General features: G+C 48.1%; 1 protein-coding gene across 1 annotated transcript in view; it reads right to left on the reverse strand.

The window, feature by feature from the left end:
• The window catches only part of LOC147710153 (E3 ubiquitin-protein ligase TRIM39-like), a 95302-nt gene that overhangs the window by 35799 nt on the left and 34733 nt on the right, over positions 1-24770 (reverse strand). Inside the window, exon 5 of the mRNA XM_086920840.1 lies at positions 19238-19287. Within this exon, the coding sequence (XP_086776966.1) occupies positions 19238-19287 (50 nt within the window). The remainder of the gene's footprint in view (positions 1-19237; positions 19288-24770) is intronic.

Genomic DNA, 24770 nt, shown 5'->3' on the forward strand with positions numbered 1-24770 from the left:
TCCTTTATTTCTTCTATTGAGAGAGCCCTCGGGCACGACCACTGGGCGACCATGTTGACGAATTCCTCCGTGTTTGACTCTTGATCACGATCACCGGCTTCGTCTGCGGTTGGCGCAGGGTGTCGAGACAGAAAGTCTGCCGGGTTCTTTGCTCCTGGCCGATATATCAGTTCCATCTGATAATGTTGTAATTGAATGGCCCACCTTTCGATCCTGGGAGGTGGGTGAGGCACCGTTCCTTTGAACAACGTGACAAGGGGTTGATGATCCGTTATTACTCGAAAGGGGTGTTCGCTCACATATAAATGAAAGTGGTTGCATGCCCATTTGATAGCCAGTGCTTCCTGCTCTATTTGTGAGTACCGGGCTTCTGTTGCTGTCAGTGATTTGCTTGCAAAAGCTAACGGGACCCAGGTCCCTGGCTCAGTCTCTTGGGTAAGCAGAGCTCCAAGGCCTACCGGGCTGGCATCCACCAGCAACTCTGTGGTGCGCGTGGTATCAAAGTAGGCCATAGTCGTGCTGTCTAGCAGAGCGGACTTTACTTGTTTGAAAGCTTTGTCTTCCTCCGTGGTCCACTTCCAGGGGGTGTCTTTCTTTGTGAGATTTCGCAGTCGTTCTGCGATAGTTGCCAGATTTGGGATGAATCTACCGCAATATGTCGCCATCCCTAGAAAACTTTTCACTTCAGAAGCATTGGTTGGAGCGGGAGCGAGTTGAATGGCTTGGGATTTCCTGGGGTCCACTTTGACGCCTTCCGAGCTGAACACATAGCCAAAGAAATCAATATTCTTGTGGAGGAATTGGCACTTCTCCTTGTGAAGAGTTACACCATGTTCTGCCAGTCGCTTGAGCGTGGCGCGGAGTCGTTGATGGTGTTCTTCAAGGGTTTTGGAGTGAATAAGGATATCGTCACTCATGTTCAGGATGCCTTGGAGGCCTGACAAAATCTCTCTTACGGTGTTTTGAAAGATCTCTGCTGCCAATGATATCCCAAAGTTTAATCTTTTGTACCGACGAAGCCCAAGGTGGGTTGAAAATGTGGTAATATACCTGCTCTCCTCCGCTAGAGTTAACTGGTTGTATCCAGCATTGAGATCTAGTTTAGAAAACCATTGCAAGACATTGAGGTCGGCTAGAATGTCATCAACCGTCGACATTAAGTGTCTCTCGCGTTTTATGGCTCGGTTGGGCATTCTCATGTCGATGCAGGTTCGAATCTTCCCTGGCTGTCTTGGCTTTTCTGCGATTACCATGGGGGATACCCAAGGAGTTGGCCCTTTCACCTTTTCAATTACTCCATGTTGCTCCAGCTTCAGGAGTTCTTGCTCTACTAGCGGCCGGAGGTTGAAAGGAATGCGTCGGTGCCTTAGCGCCACAGGTTGAACTGCTTGATCTATATGCAGCTTCACAGGTGGTCTCTTGATCTTCCCTAGCCCCTTAAACAGTTGTGGGAACATGTCCAGAATGTCGTCGTTCTGGAGGAGCTTTACTGCGTTTGCAAACACAATCAGGTTGAGGACTTCGGCAGTGTGGCTTCCAACGAGTATATCGGCTTCTCTGACGACAACATGGAACGTTGTTGTAACCTCTTAGGCATCGGACTTTACTTGGACTGTCATCTTTCCTTTCAATGGAAGTGGTTTTTGGCTTCCATACGTGAGAATTCTTATTTTGGATGGGGTAAGCACGGGCTTCGGTTTCAGCTGCTTATAATGTTGAAACCCCATTACTTTAACGGTCGCCCCGGTGTCAATCAGGCCTGTTACTGGGGATCCATCGATTTCAATGTTGCACTTGGGTTGTGGTCGCCGTCTCTTCTTGAGGTCGCCTGCAAACGACACGAAGTAGCACTCTTCATCGTCTTCCATGGACGAGTCATCTAAGCGTTGGGCGTGGCGAGACGAGGTTTTCGTCGACCACGACGTTGTAGGTTCGTCTACTGCTAGGTGTCTTACAGCTCCTGACAGAGTCCTCCTCCCAGGGTTTCTCATGCCTCGCGAGCCTCCACGACATACGCTCGCGAAGTGGTTGGGGATGCCACACTTGGAGCACATCTTTCCCTTTGCTGGACAACTTTCTGGGGGGTGTTCTTCTCTCCCACAGTAGCCACACTGTGATCATCGCGGTATTCGGGTGGGCACCTTCCTCGCCCACCACGAGATGCTGTGCGTATGGTGTCAACCCGCTCTGTCTTGACAGTCACTGCTTGATCAGTTTGTTGGTTGAGAGCAGTTTCCATTGCAGTTGCTCTGATGTCTGAAAGTTCATGTGAGCGAGCGAGGATCAGAATTTCCTCTAGGGTTATGTGGGGTTGCCGAAGTATGAGTGTCCCCAACGTCTTGTTGCGGCAGCATTGAATAAGTTGTGCCGTCACCTCTTTTGTCTGATCGTCCTCGTGGCAAGTACTTGCTAGTTCTCTGAGGCGTGCATGAAAGGTGTCCATTGATTCTCCCTCTCTTTGCCTGGCTTGTCTGAATTTGAATAGTTCGTAGTGAGGGGTGAGCTGGGGATCGAAATGAGCGTCCAAGGCCCGGACCGCGGCGTCATAGTCAGTGGCTGCGCCGGTGTTTGGGAGGTGCATAAACAGCTTGTATATTTCGTCACCTGCAAAGTGCAATAACAGCGATCTTTTCACAGCCCCGTCTGTTTCCCTCGTGGCCACAAAGTAATTGTTGAGGCGGCTAACCCACACTTTCCACCTCGGTGACGCAGTCGCCGGGTCAATCAGTTCACTGAACGGTGGAAGCGCAGTGATCTGGGTGTGTACGGGATGTGGAGGTGCAGGTGGTGCTACTTGCTGTTAAGCTGCTTGCGCTGCAGGGTTTGACATGGTGCGCCCTCACTTGTTTGCCTCAGGGTCGTGTTGTCACATGTCTGTCTTCTCTGCACTTTTCCATCGTGCTGCGTTGTGTTTGCCAGTGCTTGTTGCTTTTGTTCTTTCTGTTTAGATTCACCTTCTTTGGCTTATAAACTTCCTTATTTCCTTTTTTTTTTCCTCTTCTTTTCCTTCTTGGGGATGTCCTCTTTGCCCCGAGTAATTTGGCCTCGGGCAAGCTCTTCTTACTGCTGTTACTTGCTCCCTTATTGCACGACCTGGTGTTGCTTATGCCAGTGCTTGTTGGGTTTTGTCTGGGGGGGCTCTGGCCTCACTGTCATGTGCTGCGCTGCTGGCGCGGTATCTGCTCTTGTCGGCTGAGCTCTCCGGCTCGTGTTTGCTCTGTTGCGGCCTTGCGTGTCCTCTCTCACGCTGGTCGGCGATTTCTCTCCCGCCTCTGAGCATGCGCGCTGCTGTTGGCAGGAGTGCTGGGGCTTCCGGCTGTGCTGCGGGGCCGCCAGTTCGCACGTGCAGTGCCTTCCACGGCTGAGGGGCGTGGGTGCTCCGGCTGAGCTTGTGTCCCGCTCACCTTGGTGTCTGGTAACAACGGCACCCTCCTCCTGCAGATTGTCTCGCGGCTGGGCTCACGTGGGTCAGTGTTGCTCATTTCCTCAGTTGTGTGTCGCTCCTCTGATGCGGGTGTTGGGAGCTTCCTATCCCACCCTCGTCGCCAGTGTAGGGATTCCTGTAAACCTACAGGATATCGGGGGGACCAAAGGACACATGCACTTAGGGGCCTATCATAGAGAGGCACACACACAATGCTGGTCGTCTCGGCTGGAAGTCCCGAGCGACCCCGGCCCTTTTATTTATGCTCTCTGGCCATACCTGGCCAGAAAGTGATACATGGTGTGATAGTGCTTCCGGGGGTGGGCTGCCAAGAGGTGGGCGACTAGACCACTACACCTTCCAGAATAGGCCCCAGACCGAAAGGAGAGCGGCTAGAAAGAGCTCCTTGCGACGGAGAAGGTAAGTGCACCTAACTCTGCAGTAAGGCGGGCGTCTTTATGCCTGTAGCACAGGGGCCTGCAGCCTATGCGTTGCCTGTCTCCGCAGGGTGAATGGGTACGGTTTGCATAACACACGGGAGAGGGCTGCCCCCTTTAGCGGCGCTGAACCGAACCAGTGCGTTAGGGGTTAATAGTAATGAGGCGCTAAAGAGCATCTTTCATCAATCTCCGATCCTTAGCCATCAGCAGGTGGCGAACCCGGTCGACGCCACCTTCTCAATGGGACCATCCGCACCTTTTAGAAGTTTAACGACTAAACTTAACGTCGACTAGTTATTGTTGTGTTTGTTGTACGCTTTTAGACTTGCCCGAAGTAGCTTGTGTTGTTCAGGCTGGGCTGAGTTTAAACCACGCACGTGATAAGGTCGTCAACCTTTTACCGCAACCCACGGGCGATTCAGCCCTTTACATTATGTGTAGTCCCCGTTGTCACCAGGCAGCCCTGCAAGCACCAATACGCCAAATTATAGCGCTGACAAGCTGGGACTGTCTCTATGCATTGTTACATTGAATACAAAGCTGCAGTGCTGCTCCCGGTGCACTGCAGAGTAGCACACTGACTGGCACGCATTCATCTAATCTTTGCTTAATTTCAGCTGGGGTGCTTATTTTCCCCATCAGATACGAACGTACGCAGGGGGGCGGATCTGAAAGGTGGACAAACTGCAACCTGCAATAGTTAGATGAGGGGTACGTGAGTGTTAGGTAATGGATTCAAGACAGATTAAGTGGGCTAAAACAGGGGCATAACAAAGGCAGACTATCGGCGGGCAATGGTTCAGAGGTATTGGCATTCGGCGCACCGACGCTTAATTGAGTTGGCTACGAACAGCTGAGCAGAGCTTTGGGCACCTCACAAATTAAGCACAACTTCTAACCATAAACTGTATCCCTGCACTCAATAAAGATAGAATCAAGAGTTGTTGGGAACTTCTTCCTGTTTGTTAATGCAAACGATATAGAACCCGTACACCGCGGCGGCCTCACCCTGCAGTGCTCCAGTCGCGGTGCTAGCGCTTGTGTGCGCGCCTTGAGTCGGGGGTGAAGCGCAGCTGGCGTGATCTTTCATAGGCGTGACGCCTTCAGTCAGTGCTGGCGTTTTACCCAACAGCAGCTTGCATTCTGGGACTTGGAGTTTCTATGTTATTGTTGCAAGTAGAGGCCCAGAAATATCAGCATGCAAAGTGCTGTTGTGTTAAAGACCAGAAATGCCTGAAGTTAAAAGCTCGGGTCGAGGTAAAGAGAAGCTCTCCGAGGACGGCGAGGGATCATGGGAGCCAAGTTCACAAATGTTTTGGTGGACTCGAGGGAAGACGCATACGAGGCGGAGAGAGCCACCAGCTGCCGGGACAGTGCAGGTATTAAAGGGCTGATTCCAACATAAAAGGTCTACAAGGAGATGACATGAAGCCACACACTGGAAATCTCGAACTCTTGTGCGCGCAGGTAGGACAGGAAGTCTCGGCACACTCCATAGCGGATAGCGCGCCCCAAGGCAGCACATGCGCCCCCGCGACTAACAGTATACCTTCAAGAACTGAATGTAGGCTAAAATCACTGCAGTGAAGAGGAAAGGACGCTGATTTTTGCCGATGCAACCTTCCCTCTCAAAATTCACCTTAAAATACATCAGTGTTTATGCGGGATTAAAGAATCGTTGAGAATAATGTATTTTGTTTCCATTAATCGAGAGCAAAATGGAATTTTACAATAGCATGACGTGGTGGTTTGTTCGCCGTCGAAGAAGCTTTGTAATTAGTAGCACAGTTTTGAGATACCGAAGAACAGTGAGATACTATTAGCCTCTAACAGCAGCACCTCGGGTCTCTTTCCAATGCCTGCCATCCCGAGCATCGCTTTCTAAGAGCCCCGCAGTATTTCCTTTCTGCCGTCGATGAGGCCCGGCCACACTTCAAAGACACTTCCAAATTCCATTCACGCCCAGACTATGCTGCTAAATTGACTAAATTACGCAGCAAGCCTGGGTACATCCTACCACGTGACCAAACCCATTTTGTGCAGCCCATTTTTAGGTCGATCAAACCCCTCGCTGCTGCACAGCTTGCCATGTCTGTAAACCCCGTCCTTTTCGGATTGAGGGGCGTGTTTTTCTTTCTCCCCTCTTCTCCATTGGCTGGAGGAGAGGAGAGAAAGAAAAGAAAAAAACACGCCCCTCAATCCAAAAAGGATGGGACTTACAGCAAAAAAGAGAACGTCACAGAGACCTCTTCTCCAATGGGCGGGATTTACCCTCGCTACTCTGAGACATTAAGTCTCGCTGGCAAGACAGCGCATGCGCGCAGCCTACGCCAGTCTCTACCTAAAAAGAATGAAATGGTAATACATGTCCGTTACAAGGATCCCCATCATACACATAGTAGATAGACAGCAATTAAATACTTTGGTCAAATTGAAGTAAAACACATTGTAAAAAATAATTCAAATATCAGTGCATTTAAAAACACAACAAAAAAATACTTATGAAATATCCCCATGATTAAGTATTTTAAAAATGATAAAAAAGAGTATATCATGTCATAAACTTATTTAAAAAGGTTGTTATGCAACTACTGCAGGGACATCTTCTTCCTAGATCTCATTGCCCCTAGCAGAAAACTTGCAACCCCAAAGCACACCACAGGGGAGGGCAGCATTTGTAAAAATAACAGAGCAGGCCTCACTTGAACAAAGTTTGCCTCTCTCAATTGCGGCAATATAAATGTTTTACGAAGTGGGGTATAAAATTCACAGAAAAAGATAAAATGTAAAGTATCCTGTTATGAAAAATTATCACAGGGGCAGGACTTTAAGGTACCTGGCCGTGAAAACCCCTTGGGGAGGCTAAAGACCAGGACACGTGATTCAGACGGAATCTAGTTAAAACAAAACAATGTTGTACGTTTGTTACTAGTGACAAATAGGGCTGTGGCTGTGGGGTCGAACTGAGGCTGACATACCTTCTCACCATGGGCTTGGCAGGTTCGAGGCCCTCCCCAGTCATCTGCTGCCTACCCAAGAACTTCATTTTAATGTCCTTGATCGCGGTCGGTCCTACAGATTTTGATTTACTACACATATCTGGACAGCCCAGCAGCGTCAATTGCTCCCTGATGTATTTTAGCCACGGAATTTGTAGGGCCCCATCAAGGGCAATGCAACCCATGATGACCATCTGATTCAGAGCGGAAGAAATACTTGACCAAATCCTCCACCAACACATCTGGGGCGCAAAGCAATGTAATCCGAGATGTACCCCAAACCAAGCTCCTCATGTAAAATAAAGGCAGGGGTAATAGAGGGGAGAACTAGGGGGCAGCGCATACATTTGTTTTGGACCCTCTGGATGTCCCTCACATCCTTGTGACCCCATACGTCACACCCATATGTCACCTTAGGGATACATTTCTCTTTATAAACCTTGAGTAGGGCAGGTATTGGTTTCAACCCCAGTCTTTTGGCAAAATCCCAAACGGCCCGAATGCTCTACCCAAGGCGTTCTTTTTTAATTGCCTTTGCACAGCCCAGGACCCATGATCGTCAAATAACATCCCCAAATACGGAAAAGTCGACACTTTTGACAATTCCACACCCCAACAAAAAACTTTGTCTTAGCAGCCTTCTTACTGTCCATTGTCATTGTGTGCGATTAGGTAAAATTGGTCGCTAAATCAAGTGACTCTATAAAATCAATAAAAGTATTTAAAAGATTTTGGAGACCTATGGCGCCCCTTGCATAACAACACTGCATCAGTAATGCTGGGACCAATTTGGACCCAGCTCTTGGGATGTCTTGAGTACTGCCTGAGAGTTGGTCTCTTAATTGTTTACCCCGTCGTACCCCTCGTTTAACCTCCCAGCAATCCGTTAAACTACCGTCATCGTTAACCCCTTAAGTGCTGCTGACGGCCAATGGTCGTCAGCAGCGCTACCTCCCCAGTGCTGCGCACGACCATTGAACGTCCATTCAGCACTAGTTCTAATGGACAGCGCAGCACTGGGGAGGAATGTGTAATAGCAGCTATGAGGTTAAATCTTACCGCTGCCGTTGTGTTATTATGGGCATAGTGTGAAAAGGATACCAGACTCGGTTCCATGCCAAATTCCCCCATCTGCCACAGTTCTGATCGATTTACTCGATCAAAGGCTGACGTTAGATCCATGAATCCCACGTGCAGTGTGCCCCTCTTTGCTGTGGTATTCTTCCCAATCACCAGGCTCAAGTTTATACATTGATCCAATGTGCCTCTCCCTTGCCTGAACCCATACTGCAAATCGCTAATGACATTAACATTTTCTAGCCCTAGTGATAGCCGCTTCAAAATCACCTTTCCCGTAACTTTGGCAGCGGAATCCAAAAGTGAGATAGGTCTGTAACAGGCAGGGCCGCCCCTAGTGCCCTTTTTAAAAATTGGAATGATAATGGCCTTTGCCCATGATGGGGGAAAACCACAGGTACCACCAGCATTAAAAACCCGAGCTAATATTGCAGCCCATACCAGAGGGTCTGTCTTATACGGGTCAGCTGGTACCCCATCCGGGCCAGGGACCTTTCCCCCAGCTGTGCCAAGAACAGCTGCCTGGACTCAACAACATTAAAATGAAGTGGTTCTAACGGCGGGTTAGGCTCCCCCTCTGGTTCCAACCTCTCCAACTCACCATCACTCTACATTCCCCCAAAAAACTCTGCCCACTGGTCAGGGGCTACTATACAGTCTGTATTAGTGTTTCCAGTCTCCGAATAAAACGGGCTGTTCACCACCGCCCAGAACATCTTACTATCGGAGGATGTGCTTGCTTGACCAAGATCCTCAAAAGCCCTTTCCCTGATAGCTTTCTTCCTCTCCTGAGTGGCCTTCTTGTAGTCTGCCCTGCATGCCCTGATCTTACTCACATGTCTGGGTTATTATGGGTGGTAGAACAGGTACCATCAAACCATCTCATTGTTTTGGATCCGTTACTCTGCATGGGATAGTTAAGTTAGTGGCTATCTGATTGGTCAGTATTCCAAAGGCGTCTAGTACCGCTCCATCTGACCCAGTGCTGTCCATACATACTGACACCTCGGCTGTGACCTCCACGTACAACTTATCTAAAAACTGTTCAGACACCACTTTCATCCATTTCAGGCTACGTGACTGGTCCTTAGTGCTGATATCATGGGTAGAGATACCCCGACTCTCTACCTTATAAAAGACAGAGGAGTATAACAAGTCCAGTGTAAGGGGATTATGATCACTATAAGTGCTCCAGGAAACATTCATACTACAGACCGCAAGAGCTAAAGATGCAGAAATCATAATAAAATCAATAATACTGGAGCATCCTCTATGGTTAAAAGTGGGAATAGGAGTATTCACCCCGTTTGCTCTAAACAATACAAATTATTTGCAGCAAGAAGCCCCTCTAAGAGTCTGCCCGACTCTGTATGTTCAAAATGGGTAAGAAATAGGCAGTCCCGAGGGGCCTTATTTAAAATTCAGTTCAACTCGCACAAATGTGTATTAAAATCGCCCAGAATTAAGATCTCAGAATAAGTATGTTTCCATTTTTTATATGCATCAACGAAACTTCCCAAGGCAACTAAATGTTAATTTGTAAAAAGTCTAGTAAAAAATTCTAGAAGTTTATTACTAATAGCGGGTGGTGATCCTTAAAAATAAGCTCCACTGCCAAAATATGGGGACAATGACACAATGTGGCTGACTTTGTAGCCCAAGTCGAGAGAACCCAATAGGAGACCTCCCCTTGCACGCCCCGACGTGGAGCGGACTGCATGCTTAACGTATGAAGTAAAACCATTCAAGTGAAAGCCTTCACCTGTATCCCATGTCTCTTGTAGTGCAATTATTTGGCAGCCTTGGAATGTCCTACACCAAAGAGCGTCATCCCCCCTTGGTCCCAACACCTTGTACATTCCACGTGAGTACCCTCAAGCGGGCGGGATCTATCATAGGGGATGTTACACTAGGGGCAGAAACAAAATCATGCTACTCAAGTGGCATTATATTGCCCACTCCTATGGGGGGCAGCCTAGCAGGATCTGGGCTCACAAGTAGGGGGATAATATTGGCACTCATATTGTGTGATCTTAGCCCCATCGGTTCTTCCTCAAGTGATGATTGTCAATCTACAGCCTCCAGTTCCTGTAAGCTACGCACAGGTTCATTCCTATTTGACAGGGTTAAGGTCAGACCAGAGCTCTCAGTTGGTTTGGTCATTATAGATGCCTGCAGATATGGGCTTTTTGTTGGAGGAAAATACGTGAGCGGTAGAAGTACTGGAGTGGGGCTATACTAATCAGTGTTTTAGAGCTGCCCTTGAACTCACATTCCATCAAAGCATCAACTTTTATAGGATATCTCATATTGACTATCACAGTCACCCCAATATTTTTCTCCACCCTATGGCCCACCCAGCCCACTCTTCTAGCCATAATAATGTGTAACCTTGTGTACCAAGTCCAGTGTAGTTTCTTTAGCCCCCCCTTGTAGTTGAAAGGACCCCCACCAAGACCACTGCCAAGGGTGCAGCCGTTGGGGGCAGATCTATGATCTCATAACTATTCACCAAGGACTAGTTAGCACACTGCATTCAATGGTACGGTACAGAGTGACAGAGCTACTAGAAGGTATATTGCAGTAGTTAGTTCACTACATTAGAAGGTATACAGTACTAGTCAGTACACTGCATTGGATGGGACACAGTAACAGAACTACTCCAAGGTATAATGTAATAGCCAGTACACTGTATTAGATGATACAGAAAACAGAGTTAATCAAAGATATACTGTACTAGTTAGTACTCTATATTAGATTATACAGAGCAAGAGAGCTACTATAAGGTATAAAGTACTAGTCAGTACACTATATCGAATATGCTACTTACCAGTATGCATCTGTTCTTGGCATGTAGGGCTGCTGACATTCATATCTGTGCATAGATCGCCGCCTAGTGTTGGGTCCGGATGATCGCACATTGTTGTCCTGGAAGAGTCTTCGAAGTATCACGAGATAGGTGGCTCCTCCCCTGGACTACAGTGCGCATGGGCATCCTCTCCATCCTCAGATTGCTTTTCGCCATTGTGGCAGAGATGGAGTGTAATACAGTAAGTGATGACCATGCTAAGAGTAAATCAGAGTGCTGCAGCCGCTACAGGCGCCGGGGAGGAGGGCGGGCGATATGAATGTCAGCAGCCCTACATGCCAAGAACAGATGCATACTGGTAAGTAGCATATTCGGTTCGAGGCATGTGGGCTGCTGAATTCATATCTGTGCATAGAATACATAGCAGTCCCTCCATTAGCGGCAGCCGCCTGTGCCAGCTGCAGCAGTTTGAAAAAGTGTTTTTAGAACAGCCTGCCCTACAGCTGCCTGCTGTTTAGAGTGCACATCTACACAGTAGTGTTTGGTAAATGTGTGTGTGGTAGACCATGTGGCTGCTCTACATATGTCTTCTAAAGAAATATTTCCAAGGAAAGCCATGGAAGCCCCCAACTTTCGCGTGGAATGGGTCCGTGGGGGAACCGTTAATGTGCGCTTGGCTTTTTGATAGCAAATTTGAATGCACTTAACGATCCACCTGGCTATACCTGCTTTGGAAATGGGGTTGCCTTTGTGTTGTGGCGAAAAGGCAACAAACAGTTGTTTTGTTTTCCGAAAATCTTTGGTCCTATCTATGTAGTACATTAGAGCTCTCTTGACGTCTAGTGTGTGGAGCTTTCTCTCCGCCACTGACTCAGGAGTTTGGAAGAACACTGGCAGTTCTATAGTCTGATTGATATGAAACTGTGAAACCACTTTAGGAAGAAACTTAGGGTTAGTGCGGAGCACCACCCTGTTGAAGTGAATCTGTATGAATGGCTCCTGGATAGTTAGTGCCTGGAGTTCACGAACGCGTCGCAGCGATGTGATTGCTATCAGGAAAGCCACTTTCCACGTCAAGAACTGAATCTTGCATGAGTGTAGAGGCTCAAAAGGTGGACCCATGAGTCTGGTGAGGACCACATTTAGGTTCCATTCAGGAGCTGGTGGGTTCCGGGGAGGAATAACTTGTTTAAGTCCCTCCAGAAAGGCTTTAATGGCAGGGACCTTGAAAAGCGAGAGATGCTGCCTGTTTTGGAGATAGGCTGCTATTGCGGACAAATGTATACGAATGGAAGCATAGGCCAGGTTGCATTTGTATAGATGTAACACAAAACAAATGATGTTGTGAGTAGATGCATCTAGCGGGTTGATGTTGTGGTCTGCACAATAAATGACAAACCGCTTCCATTTTGCCTCATAACATGCTCTGGTGGTGGGCTTTCTTGCCTCTCTTATGATATCCATACAGTCGGGTGGCAAGTTGAGGTAGCCAAATTCTAAGACCTCAGGAGCCAGATCGCCAGGTTGAGCTGTTGCGGATCTGGATGCTGAATGTCGCCATGGCTCTGCGTCAAAAGCCTGGGTGTGAGGTGCAGCCTTTGATGCGGTACCACGGATAGTTCCAGAAACGTGGTGTACCATGGTTGGCGTGCCCACGTTGGAGCAACCAGGATGAGTGTCATCGAGTGTTGCTTCAGCTTGCGTGCCACCAGCGGTATTAGAGGTGCTGGGGGAAAAGCGTACGCAAATATGCCTGACCAGTTCATCCATATCGCATTGCCCTGCGACTGTGGGTGTGGGAACCTGGCGGCAAAGCTTTGGCATTTGGCATTTTCCTTTGTGGCGAACAGGTCTATCTCTGGATGACCCCACTGCTGGAAGTACGGGTGGAGTACTGATGGATGTATCTCCCACTCGTGCATCTGGTGGCTGTGCCTGCTGAACAGGTCCGCCATCTGATTGTCCTTGCCCGGGAGGTGTTCCGCCATGAGGAAGATGTTCCTATGAATGGCCCACTTCCACATGCTCTGAGCCAGATGAGACAACTGTGGAGAGTGTGTACCTCCCTGCTTCTGGATGTAGTACATGGCCGTCATGTTGTCCGTCCGGATCAACACGACCTTGTTGCACATATGTACTTTAAATGCTTTCATCGCCATGAAGATAGCCATCATTTCTAGAAGGTTGATGTGCATCTTCTTTTGCTGCGCTGTCCATAGTCCCTGCACTGTGTAGTGGAGTACATGAGCTCCCCATCCCTGGAGAGATGCGTCCGTTGTCAGAATAATCTGTGGCACAGGCTCCTGGAACGGTCGGCCCTTGCAAAGGTTTTGTGGATTCCACCAATGCAGAGAGTTGTATGCACGACCGGTCACCAACACTAGGTCTTTCAACTGTCCGTGAGCCTGATTCCACTGACGTGCTAAGCACTCCAAAAGCGGACGCATATGTAGTCTCGCGTGCGGGACTATGGAGATGCAGGAGGCCATCATGCCTATCAACTGCATGAACACTCGTGCCGGAAGCGAGTGTTGTGGTCTGAATTTTAATATCAGCAATTGAATGCTGTTGATCCTCACTGAATTTGGCTGTGCTTTGGCTGCCAGAGTATCTATTGTCGCGCCCAGATACTGCCGTACGTGGGCGGGCTGAAGGTGGGATTTTGGATAATTCAGTGAAAACCCCAGATCGTGAAGAAGGTGAATGGTGTGGGACATGTGGGCGGCACACTGCCTGGCCGACTTCGCCTGGGTAAGCCAGTCGTCCAGATAAGGGTAGACATGAACGTTCTGTCTCCGTAGGTGTGCAGCCACTGTCGCCAGGCACTTTGTAAACACCCTGGGTGCCGTCGTCACTCTGAAAGGGAGGACCTTGAATTGATAATGCTGATTTTGAATGGTGAATCTGAGGTATTTTCTGTGTGACGGGTGTAGCGGAATATGGAAATATGCATCCTTCAGATCTAATGTTGCGAGGAAATCTCCCTGACTGAGTAACGGTAGAACCTGCTGCAATGTGAGCATGTGAAAGTGTTCTGATAGAATGTACTGGTTTAGGGGCCTGAGGTCCAGTATGGGTCTGAGGGACCCGTCCTTTTTTGGGATCAAGAAGTACAGCGAGTACACCCCTGTACCTCTTTCCTCCACAGGCACGAGCTCTATTGCTCCTTTTTGCAGCATGACGACTACCTCCTGCTGCAATAAGTGCAAATGCTCTGTGGACATAGGACGGTGTCTTGGGGGTATGTTGGGTGGAGTGGATGTTAACTCCAGACAATAACCGTACTGGATAAGCTTCCTCGCCCACCTGTCTGTAGTGATGGATTTCCAGACTGGCAGGAACTGTTGTAGTCTCCCCCCGACTGGTGTGGTATGGTCGGGGGGCAGTGACAAGGCGTCACTGTTTGTTAGTGGCGGAGGATCGGGAGCTGTTGTTTCCACGACCTCTGCCCTTGGTGCTGTTTCCACAATAGCCACCTCTACTTTGTTTGGTGTAGGTGGATTGCGCGCCTCCTTTACTGTATTGTGTCTGCTGGGACAGCTGGCCTCTGGAAACTCCTCTATTGTTTGAGCGACGGAAAGAACCACCCCTGAACTGCTGGGACTGTAGAGCCCCCATAGACTTTGCAGTCTCAGTGTTCTTTTTAATCTTTTCCAAGGTGGTGTCCACCTCTGGTCCAAATAAGTGATCAGGGTTTACAGGCTGATTTAGTATGGTGGTTTGTATCTCGGGCTTGAAACCGGAGATTCTCAGCCAGGCATGTCGCCGTAACATTACACTTGTGTTAATCGCTCTGGCCGCGGTGTCTGCTGCTTCCAGCGCACACTTGATAGATGCATTTGAGATAAGCTTCCCTTCCTGTATGAGCATCTCTGCTGCCTCCTTATATTCATCTGGCAAGTGTTGTAACAGGGTTTCAAGTGTATCGTAACGAGCCCTGTCATATCTGGCTAAGAGTGCCTGAGTGTTGGAAATGCGCCATATATTGGCCGCTTGAGCTGCCACTCTTTTCCCTGATGCTTCTAGCACTTTAGATTCTTTGTCAGGGGGAGGAGCATCACCCGTTGTTTGCGAGTGTTGCCCTCTTCTGGGCATTGGAAACAACCAGAGAGTCCAACGGCAACTGCCCCTTGATATAGGTAGGGTCCCCAGGTGCCGGTTTGTACTTTTTCTCGATTCTGGGGTTTATCACCCTTGCCCTCGTGGTCTCTTTAAAAATGTCTACAGCATGTTTTAAGACACCCTTCAGCATTGGTAGAGTCTTGACAGTTCTCTCTGAGGTGGAGAAGGTGTCAAACAAAAAATCCACTTCAATAGGGTCAGCATGGAGCTGGACATCATGATTTTTGGCTGCCCTTTCAATAAGTGCATTAAACGCCGCCGAGTCTTCAGTAGGCGAGGTTTTCACAGCATACACATGACTGTCCGGGGCAGTGTGTGGATCTCTTGGGTCAGCAGCGTCTGCCCAGGGTTCATTGTGATCTTCAGGATCAGTGTCTATAGGATAACTGTACTCCTCATTGTCACCTTCCCCTGTCTCCACATCCGAGTAAGTGGGCGAGATAGGAGCAGTGTCTTGGCCATGTGGTGATATAGGTTCAACAAGAAGAGGTGATGTAGTAGAATCCTTCTTCTTTTTCAATGGAATTTTATATGATTCCATAGGCTGTTCAGGGGCGATCTTTCGTTTGTAGATAGAAAGTCTACCCGTGTCTGCGTCGATGAATTGCCTCGACTGCTCTTCAAGCGGAGACTGTCGATGCTTCATGACCACTTCCGCAGTTGTAGGCTTCGGCCCCGTGGACACCTTCTTGGACGCCTCGACGGCCGTCTTAGGGGCGAAGGCCTTAGGTACCACTTTCGGCGGCAGTGTGAACTGGATGGGTGCCGACGATTTTTGAGGTTTACTGGTAGGCCTTGGTGGTGGAGTATCTTTCTGTCCGACAGTAGAAGCCTTCTCTTTAATGCGTTTCAGCGATTCCGACACCTGCTTCGAAAAAGAGGCGGACGGCTGTGTCGACTCGACGGGTTCCTTCGAGGCACCGCCAGGTGTGGACTCGAGGTTTGTACCGCTCCTAGCCTTGTCTGGTCGACGCGTAGGATCGAGAACCTTCTGAGCTCCGAGTCCTTTGTCTGTGTCGACGGCCTTCGGCGCCGACTTTTTCGGGTCGACGTACTTGACCAGTTTCTTCGGTGTCCCAGTCTTCGGCTCGACACCCTTTAGCGACCTCACCGGGTCGATAACACTTTTTTGCTTCGTCAGTGCCGACAGTTCAGAGGACTTCGAGCCGACCAAACCAATACGCACTTTTGGTTTCGATTTTGCTTCCAGTGCTTTCGGTTGTGTAGACACCGATGCTTTCTCTTTCGGTTTCGATCGGTCAACCAGTGGCTTGTTAGAAATGTCCGTAGCCGGGCCTTGAGGCGAGGCTGTAGAACCAAGCGTACGATCTCGGGTAAGGCCATGTGGCGATCCCTCGACCTGAGCCTTATTGAGTGTTTTGGTCTCGGCCCCCGTACCAACGGTCAGGCCTAGCTCCTCGCTCGAGCTATCTTCCACGGCCCCAAAGGCCACATCGTCGTCTCCTACCTCGTCGACGACGTCTTCATTATCGACCATTTCAACATCAGCGTCGTAACTGGAGTCGATCTCCGATGCAGGATCAGACAAGTTCTCTCGAACTTCCTGCTCGACTCCCTCATCCTCCTCGGTATCGAGAATGTTCACCGGGTCAGGTGCCGTCTGCTGGGCCTCCTTGCGCGCTGCGCGTCGAAGTCGAATCGTCTTCTTGGAGCGGAAACGAGAACAAGCCATACAGCTGGCTTCATCGTGATCCGGAGACAGGCACTTGTTGCACACCGGGTGGACGTCGATGTGAGGATATTTTGAGTTGCAAACGGGACATCTCGTGAACGGGCTCCGTTCCATGATGGTTCGTCGATAAGGCCTCTGGCGTCGACCGGGCCTTCAGTGCCGAAAAGCCACGCGGCTCCTCTGGACGTCCGGCTCGGGAACTGAGCTGGAACAAGAACTGGGCACCGATCGCAAGACAATACCGACGATAACTAAAGGCCTTTTGGCCAAAAGGAAAGTTTTTTATCGATTCTGAACTTGAGTTAACAAAAATGCATCTCAACCCAATAGCGGAAAAAAACAATCTGAGGATGGAGTGGATGCCCATGTGCACTGTAGTCCAGGGGAGGAGCCACCTATCTCGTGATACTTTGAAGACTCTTCCAGGACAACAATGTGCCATTATCCGGACACAACACTAGGCGGCGATCTATGCACAGATATGAATTCAGCAGCCCACATGCCTCGAACTAGATGACACAGAGTGACAGGGCTACTCGAAGTCATACAATACTAGTCAGTACACTGCATTAGATGGTACAGAGAGACAAAGCTACTCCAAGGTATACAGTACTAGTCACATACTACACTGCATTGTAGGTGGATGCACTATGTCAGTGTACGTATATGTGTTAGGTTAGTGTAGGTGCATGCGCCAGGTCAGTGTAGGGGGATACAAAAGGGGATGCTGGACGGAGCGTTTGAGCAAATCAAGCACTGACCCCCAGTCAACTGATCTGGGTTTCATCACCGTTCTTTAGCTCACTCCACCACCCCAGTTCAGACATGGCCATATGCAAATCAGTCTGACCCTGTGCCTCATGGGAACAGTCCAGCCCGAACTGCCAAGCCATGTCTTCCCTGGACCGGAAACGAGCCTCCTGGGACCGGTTTCGGGTTCATAACCCTCAGGCTATCTTGAATCCAGTGACAAAGTGAGCAAGGGACTCACGTCTGAGCATACCCTGCCAACTTAGGTCGAACAAAGCGATACAAAGGGGATGATGGATGGAGCGTTTGAGCAAATCAAGCACTGACCCCCAGTCAACTGATCTGGGTTTAATCCATCACCATTCTTTAGCTCACTCCGTCACCCCAGTTCAGACATGGCCATATGCAAATCAGTCTGACCCTGTGCCTCATGGCGTGGTGAGCAAAATAACGATGGATTAAACCCAGATCTGTGACTGGGGGTGAATGTTTTGCCATTGTGCAACGTTCCATCCATCATTTTGTGTGTTTTGCTAGATCAGTGTAGGTGCATGTGCCAGGTCAGTGTAGGTGCATGTGCTAGGCCAGTGTAGGTGCATGCAATAGGTGTGAGTAGGTGCATGTGCTAGGTCAGTGTAGGTGCATGTGCTAGGTCAGTGTAGGTGCATGTGCTAGGCCAGTGTAGGTGCTTGCCCTAGGTCAGTGTAGGTGCATGTGCTAGGTCAGTGTAGGTGCTTGCCCTAGGTCAGTGTAGGTACATGCACCAGGTCAGTGTTGGTGCATGCCCTAGGTCAGTGTAGGTGCATGTGCCAGGTCAGTGTTTGTGCATGCGCTGGGTCAGTGTAGGTGCATGTGCTAGGTCAGTGTAGGTGCTTGCCCTAGGTCAGTGTAGGTACATGCACCAGGTCAGCGTAGGTGCATGCGCCAGGTCAGTGTTGGTGCATTCCCTAGGTCAGTGTTTGTGCATGCGCTGGGTCAGTGTAGGTGCATGTGCTAGGTCAGTGTAGGTGCAAGCCCTAGGTCAGTGTAGGTGCATGCCCTAGGTCAGTGTAGGTGCATGCCCTAGGTCAGTGTAGGTGCATGTGCTGTAGGTCAGTGTAGGTGCATGTGCTGGGTCAGTGTAGGTGCATGGGCTAGGCCAGAGTAGGTGCATGTGCTAGGTCAGTGTAGGTGCATGAGCTGGGTCACTGTAGGTGCATGCCCTAGCTCAGTGTAGGTGCATACGCTGGGCCAGTGTAGGTCCAACCACTAGGTCAGTGTAGGCGCAGGCCCTAGGTATGTGTGGGTGCAGGCCCTAGGTATGTGTGGGTGCATGCGCTAGGTCAGTGTAGAAGCATGTGTTAGGTCACAGTTGGAGCTAGAACTCTGGAACACAGAATGTGCTATGCAGTAAATACCAAATTCTGAGGTGAATTTCCATCCCATTATATACTATGATCCCGCCCCATATAACATCACACCATCCCATTCCATCATAACGTTCCATACCATACCATACCGCCATTCATACCATTCCATAATATTCAATACCATACTATCCAATCGCATTTAATCCCTTCCTACCCCATACCATACCACCCGAACATTCCATGCCATACTATTCCATAGCACACCACACCAATCCATGCCATCCCATTGAATGCAAATTACCATTTAGTACCATCCCATCTCATCACATCCCATTCCGAACCATACCATCCCATATTATACCATGATCCCAACCCATAGCACACCACACCATCCCATCCAATCATAACGTTCAAAACCATACAATACCATACCATACAGACTATCCCATCCCGTCCTACCCCATACCATACGAATAGAACATTCCATATCATACCACACCAAACCATATCATGCCATACCACATGCTTTTCATGAACATTAACATACAGCGCTAATCATCACAATGATATTTACCTTTATAAATCTTCACCATCTCTGGGCTCTGAATCTTCACATTTTTACACCTGTAATAACAGACACATCTTTTTATTAGAGAGCAATGAGAGCTAAAGGATGAACATCACATAACACTTGTATTTGAAATAATATTCAGTATTAAGAGCAGCGCCTCCGGACTAGAGCTCAGTGTGAGTTACTGTTCATACACAACAGTCAAAGCTCCAACGAAATGTAAAAGTACCTCTAATACATTGTGACAGGATGTGGGTGTTCTAAGGCAAATAGCTCAGTGAGAGAATCGTGCTTCGTGTGATGCTATGGAGTGCCACACGCGAGTCTTCTAGGAGCTGTGGTTAGCTCAGTGAGAGGGATGACTCACAGGTTACATCTGCTCCTGGTGGAGTCTTGAGTATATACTTATTTTATTTTAAAGGTTTTATATAGCGCTGGCTAGTCCCGGAGGTATCAGAGTGCTTTACATGAGCATCAGATCGTAGTTACAGGTTACATCGTTACAAAGGTTACACAGTTCTTAGAGCATGGCAACATAGTTACTTGTAAGGTCAAGATAAACAATAAGCACAAATACGAAAGGGGAAAAGCAAGCAAGGGGAAAGATTCAGGAGAGGGGGAAGGAGCTGGGGAAGTAGACAGGTAATGAAGGCGGGAAAGAGGAGGGGAGGGTGAAGGACATCGCAACGAAAGAGGAGGGGAAGGGCGACAGGGACACAAACCGGTAGACGAGTCAAAGCAACGTCTAAAGTTCAGTACGCTGTGATCCCAAGGGAAGTGGTATCCCTTCCCTATCTCTGTTGCGAGAGGCTCCCTTTACGCAGTGGACTCTCTCAGACGGGTCTCTGAGACTCCAGGCCTACATACTGGATCCTTCCCCAAAAAGGGGAGAGGGAGTTCTTTGGCAAGGGGTGCCATACCATACCTCAGCTGTGAGTGGCTCCCTTGGCGCAGTGGACTCTCTCAGCGGGTTCGCTGAGACTCCAGAGGATAAATATTGGATCTTTCCCCAACAAGGGGAGAAGGAGTGCTTAGTCAAAGGGCACAAAGGACAGGGGGCTAGGCATAGTAGCAGGCAAGGGGATTGAATCAGCGGAGAGGGAATAGGAGCTAGGAAAGTAGACAAAGAGAGAAAGAGTACTGAATGGTAACATATTTAATTAATGAGTTATTATATAGTGCTGGCTACACCCAAAGGAATCCGAGCTCTTTACATGAGGCACAATAATGTTGCAATTTACATCAGTAAAAAGTTACATAAGTATCAACAAAAGCATTTAAAGAACATAGGGGAACAAGGTGAATGGAGCAGGAAGGGTAAGGGGATAGGGTAAAGGGGTAGGAGGAAGACAGGACGTAGAGACGAGGGGAAAATAGTTACAAAAGATACCAGAAAAAACGTTTTAGGAGCATAGAAGAAAAGGAAAATGGGGTGAGGAATGGAAAGGGGGTGAGGGCAAAAGGGGTAGTGTATAGATACAGCGGAGAGACGAAGGGAAAGTTTGTCCAAGGTCCGGCTGGGTAGGTGACGGCCGAGGGGGAATCCTCGGTCCATCTCCTTCAGCTATCAGGTAGGTCCACCGGGCATCGGTCAAATGGCTAGGTCTCAACAGAAAAACATTAAAGGGGAAGAGGGCAAGAAGAAGGGAGCGTAGAGGAGGGAGGGGGTGGGGTGAAAGGGTAGGAGGGGGAAACGACAGAGAGACGAAGGAAAGTCTGCCCAAAATCCGGCTGGGTAGGTGATGGCCGAGGGGGAATCCACAAACCATCTCCTCTTCAGCTAACAGGTAGCTCCACCGGACATCAGACAAATAGCAGGGTCTCTACGGTCGAGGGAAGGTTCAGAGTACATGTCCAGGAGGGAGAGCAGGATCAAGGTCAGGTGAGGGATGTGGTTAAGCTCAGGACGCTGACCAGTTCTATTGTCCGGGAGCATTAGAGCATCGAGGAGAGACCGACTGAGGCTGCCAACTTGAGGTCAGGCAGGGGGTTGAGACCTTGGTGTTAAGTTCAGTCGGTCCCCAAAATTCCCAAAGCATAGGGAGTGTAATCTATGCCGTGAAGCGGCAGGAGGACAGGGCCAGTGTCTGCATGTCTTCAGAGGGGGTGAGTGGCAGGTCTGGCGTGGAGTCTCCAGAGTCATTCTGCAATAATCAGGGCGCCCTCCCGTTCTGCAGCCCCATCACGTACACAATTACATCAAAGAACAGGCACGGTAGCACATAAGGCGAGAACTCTATTCAGCATCAACCTCATAAGCCTAAATCTAGTAGACCACAACTCCTAAACATTACTTGCATTAGGAAATAAACTTAAGCTTAGTAACATAACCTGCAGTAGGGAATAAATCAAACCTAGACCACAGTAGAAAACATAAGACAGTAGGTAAAACCTAGTAAGCATAAAAAGCACATCTATAAGCATAAATCAAGGTGCATAAATCACACTACAAACATTACATTTCCTAGCGCCTATAATAAGTACACTAGGGCCTTGCACCCTACAAACCTTAGTTCCCTGGGCCAACTGGCCACCTATAAGGGGCTCAAATGCCCTCTGTCCAAAAAGTCAGGGCGTGCTGTCAATGCAGCGACGGTCACGGGGGGGGGGGGGCACTTGGCACAAACCTAAACGTGGCAGCTGCCCACTACTAGCTGGACAGCTGGGAATCTTCAATGAAGGGCCTAAACGTTGCAGCTGGCACTAAATGCTGCGCAGCTGTGCAGACCAAGGTAGGGATGGGCAAAATAATATATATCTACAAAATAATAATAAATACTTCTTTAACTGGAGTCCACGTGCATTCCTGCCAGCACCCACAACACAACACAACACTGCCACACCCAACGCCTGCCAGTGTAAACCTTGTCACCATCCTCTACAATCAAGATGTTGGGTAGCCTTAGTGGGATATTTAAGGAAGATTTAAACCCAGACCCCTTAGTAATGAAAGGTTGGTTCCAAAACAAAAACTCCCACGTCTCACAGAACAGCAGATTTTAGGCCTTAGGGGAAGGATCACAGAGGGAGAGATAAGGGAACAGGTCTGGAGGCTCAGTAATGGGAAAGCAGCAGAGCCAGACGGGATCCCATCTGAATTCTCTAAAAAATTGTTAACCTCTTTGGTCCCCTTCTGGGTATCTTATTTTAATGAAATCTCTGTGGAGAGCTGTTATATTCCACTCTCCTAGTTTGAGGCAAGTGTAGTTATGATCCTTAAGCCGGGTAAAGATACAATGTTAGCGGATTCCTAAACACCTATATCGTTGTCGAACTGTGACTACAAAATGATCATAGGAATCTTGGCTAAGAGGTTGTCAGATGTCCTTCAAACCATTTCATTTTTTTTTTTTTTTTTAAGTTTTTTTATTTTTCCATCAACATCAGAATTACATATTCATAATACATTGCCAGAGAAACAGAAACAACAAAAAAAAGAAATATATATATATATATTCTTGCAATTCGGAAAGCATTAACGTCAATTTTAAAACTAATGAAGCATTTTTTTCCAAATACACAAAGAGCTTTAAACACAATGGAAGACCATCATTAAGAGATATCACATATTCTTAATTGCGTCTGACTTTCCACCTATTTCATCTTAAGTCTCTCCCAGCCTTCTTTTCCATTCAATTATTGGGGCCCATATCCTCCGTCCAGCCTCTTTTTTTTCCCTACCTTTTTTTTCATATAGGGCCATTTCTAATATATATATGGCCAGTACACGAGAGATCCATTGTTGTAATGTTGGGGGGTTTGGGTCTTTCCAGAGTGTTGCTATACATAGTCTGCTGAGAGTCATAGCTAAGTACAGAAACTCATGGTGAAGAACGTCTACACCCGCCCTCACTACACCCAAAATCATGACTTCATCTGTCAGAGTTAAATGTATCCCCAGAGAGTCGGAGAAGAATTGTTCCAAAGATTTTTTATATATATCCAGAGAGGGGCATGATGCAAACATATGGATTGTATCTGCTTGTGTGGATTGGCATCTCGGACAGATGCCCCCGTTATTTCCCCCCCACTGCGCTATTTTTTGAGGGGTATAATAAAGTTCAAACATAGTCTTATATTGCTGAGATTGTAAATTTGCTACTCTTAAGACCGAATTTGACAGTTTTAATGACTTCTCTGCCTCATTTCCTGTTAGACCTAGTTTGACTCTCCACTTCACATACATTCTATCACAATCATCCTTTTTATATTTACAGATTTCCTCGTATAATTGCGAGATGGAGGATCCCCCTTCTTCCCTTACACATTCCAGTAGTTCGACCCTCTGGAAATTCATGTCTCCTCCCTGTTTCTTTACCAGAACTGACCTCACTTGTAAGTACTTAAAAAATTCTCTGCGTCCTAAGTTATATAAGCTTTGTGCTTGCTCAAACGAGATCAAACCGGTTGCCCCTATAAGGTCCCCGATGGTTTTAACCCCTAATGCATCCCATCCCCTCATAACTGAGTCGTGAAATACCCCCGGCAGTGATGGGTTCCCATACAGAGGGGTATAGTAATTCATTCTCCCTAGTTTTAATTTTCTCCTTATCCCAGACCAGACTGATCTTGCGGCCACCAAGGTCTTAAACCTTACTTTTTTGTGATAGCTCCTCTCCTCATAAGTGAGTAACCATTGACTAGAGTTTTTCACTACGAGTTCGTATACGTCTGGGATCCCATCTCTGCCTCTCCATCTGTCTATAACACTCCCCCCCAGCATGCCTCTGGTATATTGCAAGACCGCTGCCCAATAATATGCCTTAAAGTCTGGTAGCGCCAGCCCACCTCTCTCTCTTGGGAGTGACAGAAATTTTTGGCTGCGACGTGTTTTTCCCTTGGCCCAAATAAATCTGTTTGTTACCTTTTCTAGCTCCCTGAACCAACTATTATTAAAAATTAATGGTATGGTCCTAAATAAATAAAGCACTTTTGGCATAAACACCATTTTGATAACATTGCAGCGACCAATTGTTGTTAGATGTAGGTTATTCAGTTTGTCAAAATCAATTTTGGCCTTATCTATAATGGGGCTTAAATTCTTCGATACCACTTTCGAGAGGTCTGAGGTTATGCGAACCCCCAAATATACTGCTGTTTCTACCACTCTTGGATCGACCAAAGATATATTCTGATTTATCACTACTTGGGTCTTATTTACATTTAATTTATACCCAGACAGTCTTCCAAATGTAGCCGCTTCCTGTTCTATTTCTGTTAGGGCTGACATTGGTTCGCTTGATGTTATGGCCAAGTCATCCGCATATCCTAGTATTTTAGTTTCATACCCGTTCAATGCTATGGGCAAGATGTTTCTGTTCTGCTCTATTCTCCTAATGAATGTATCTATGTATAGAGCGAAGAGTAGCGGGGAGCAGGGGCACCCTTGGCTAGTTCCTCGTCCAATAACTATTGTACCACTCAGCTCCCCCATGGTTCTAACTCTTATTCTTGGATTGTGGTATAAGGCTTTCAGAGCTCCCACATAGCCCTCCCCCAGATTCAGCTTCTCCAATGCAGCCCAGAGGAATCCCCA

Source organism: Lissotriton vulgaris, chromosome 5 (genome assembly GCF_964263255.1).
Source record: "Lissotriton vulgaris chromosome 5, aLisVul1.2, whole genome shotgun sequence".
In the NCBI taxonomy this organism is placed as follows: Eukaryota; Metazoa; Chordata; class Amphibia; order Caudata; family Salamandridae; genus Lissotriton; species Lissotriton vulgaris.